The following is a 1,415-nucleotide window of genomic DNA, read 5'->3' as shown; positions in this document are numbered from 1 at the left end:
AGGGAAGAGCCCTCAGGATGGGGCTGTGGGTGTGAGTGTGGGATGAGGAAGGAAAAGCTGGGTGGGGGAGGATAAGAGAAGTAGGCAGACATCTATTCCTTGGGGAAAGCTGTGTGGAGGGTTAGAGGGAGGGAAGACTGGATGCCTGAGCCATGTGAGAGCCCAGGGATATGATTGTGGGTCTATTAATTTGCTCCATCTTTCAAGGTTTTATCTGTGCACCCCTTCAGTGAGGATGAACAGTTCTCACACTGCGAAGTCCTGTATGCTCATCCTCCTTGTGGCCCTACTGTGTGCAGAAAGAGGTGAGATGGAAAATGAGAGAGGGGCAGGAGGGTACAATGGAGATGGAAAAGGGTCTCAGGGTTGTGGGTACACCTGTGCTTCCATTGTGTGCCTGGTACCCTGTGTGTGCTTGGTCAAGGGGTTGGAGATTGGCTTGTGATGGGTGAAGCCCCCAGTACTGGGGTGATTTATTGGGTCTGTAAACCTGCCAGCACCTGCCTTGCAACCATCACCACATGCCAGAAGGACTCTTGGACCTTACTACCTCTGCCACAAACCCTGGCCACCAGAGCAGCCTGTCCTTAGACTCTACCCTGCTGCCCTGGCCTCCCAGTCAGGACACTGACCTGTGTGCACACAAACTGGCAGAGGCTTCTTTTCTTCCCCAGCTTGGAAATCAAGTGCTTTGGAATCCTTAACTCTTGGCATATGACTTTTTCTTATGCCCAGCCCATGCCACATGAAACCCCAGTGCTAGTACTTACCTATTCTAAGAGGTTCTGAGCTCTCAGACACCCTATACTTCTAGTTACAGTTGTATTGTGGGAAGCCTTGTGGTAAACCTCAGCTTTGAGCTGAACTCTGGGAAGTTCAGTGCTCTGTCATCTCCAATACCCAGGGCCAGCTGTGCAGGTATAGGGTGGGACAGGTCAGAACAGTGCTTCCTGTCTGGTGGCCCCAGGAACTACATACATACTCACCACTTCAGCAGACATTTGGTATCTATGTCTTCCCAATATGGTGACTGTCTCTCTAATACCTCTTGGGGTTCAGGTCTCTCCTGTGAGGCTGGCTAGCTGAGACAGTAGTGCTGAGCATATTTGAACAATGGTGGCTCTTGGTTCACTTTTGCTTTTGGTGGCAGTGACTGGACAATAATGTCCTTGCTCTGTCCTAGCAGCCAGCAGCTGTGTGGAAGTAAAGACCTTGGAGAGGAGGGGTCTGGGCTAGGAAGGACATGCCCTAGCCCTCATGTATTGGCTTCTTTCTCAGCTCAGGGGCTGAAGTGCTACAATTGCCTGGGGGTCCCACTTGAGACTTCCTGCAATACAACTACCTGCCCCTACTCTGATGGATTCTGTGTTACTCAGGTGGCAGAAGTTGTGGGTAAGTTCCCTGTGGCCTATATA

The 1,415-nt window shown here is 51.2% G+C and overlaps 1 protein-coding gene across 2 annotated transcripts in view; it reads left to right on the top strand.

The window, feature by feature from the left end:
• The window catches only part of LOC116073936 (lymphocyte antigen 6G-like), a 27,332-nt gene that overhangs the window by 25,195 nt on the left and 722 nt on the right, over positions 1–1,415 (top strand). For both annotated transcript variants that reach the window (XM_031346303.1, XM_031346312.1), the window contains exons 2-3: positions 208–305; positions 1,279–1,392. In XM_031346303.1, coding sequence (XP_031202163.1) covers positions 236–305; positions 1,279–1,392 — 184 coding nt within the window. In that variant the 5' untranslated portion in view covers positions 208–235. The remainder of the gene's footprint in view (positions 1–207; positions 306–1,278; positions 1,393–1,415) is intronic.

Source organism: Mastomys coucha, unplaced genomic scaffold (genome assembly GCF_008632895.1).
Source record: "Mastomys coucha isolate ucsf_1 unplaced genomic scaffold, UCSF_Mcou_1 pScaffold11, whole genome shotgun sequence".
Taxonomy (NCBI): Eukaryota; Metazoa; Chordata; class Mammalia; order Rodentia; family Muridae; genus Mastomys; species Mastomys coucha.
The sequence above is the reverse complement of the archived record's forward strand: the minus strand, read 5'-3'. Positions and strand labels throughout refer to the sequence as shown.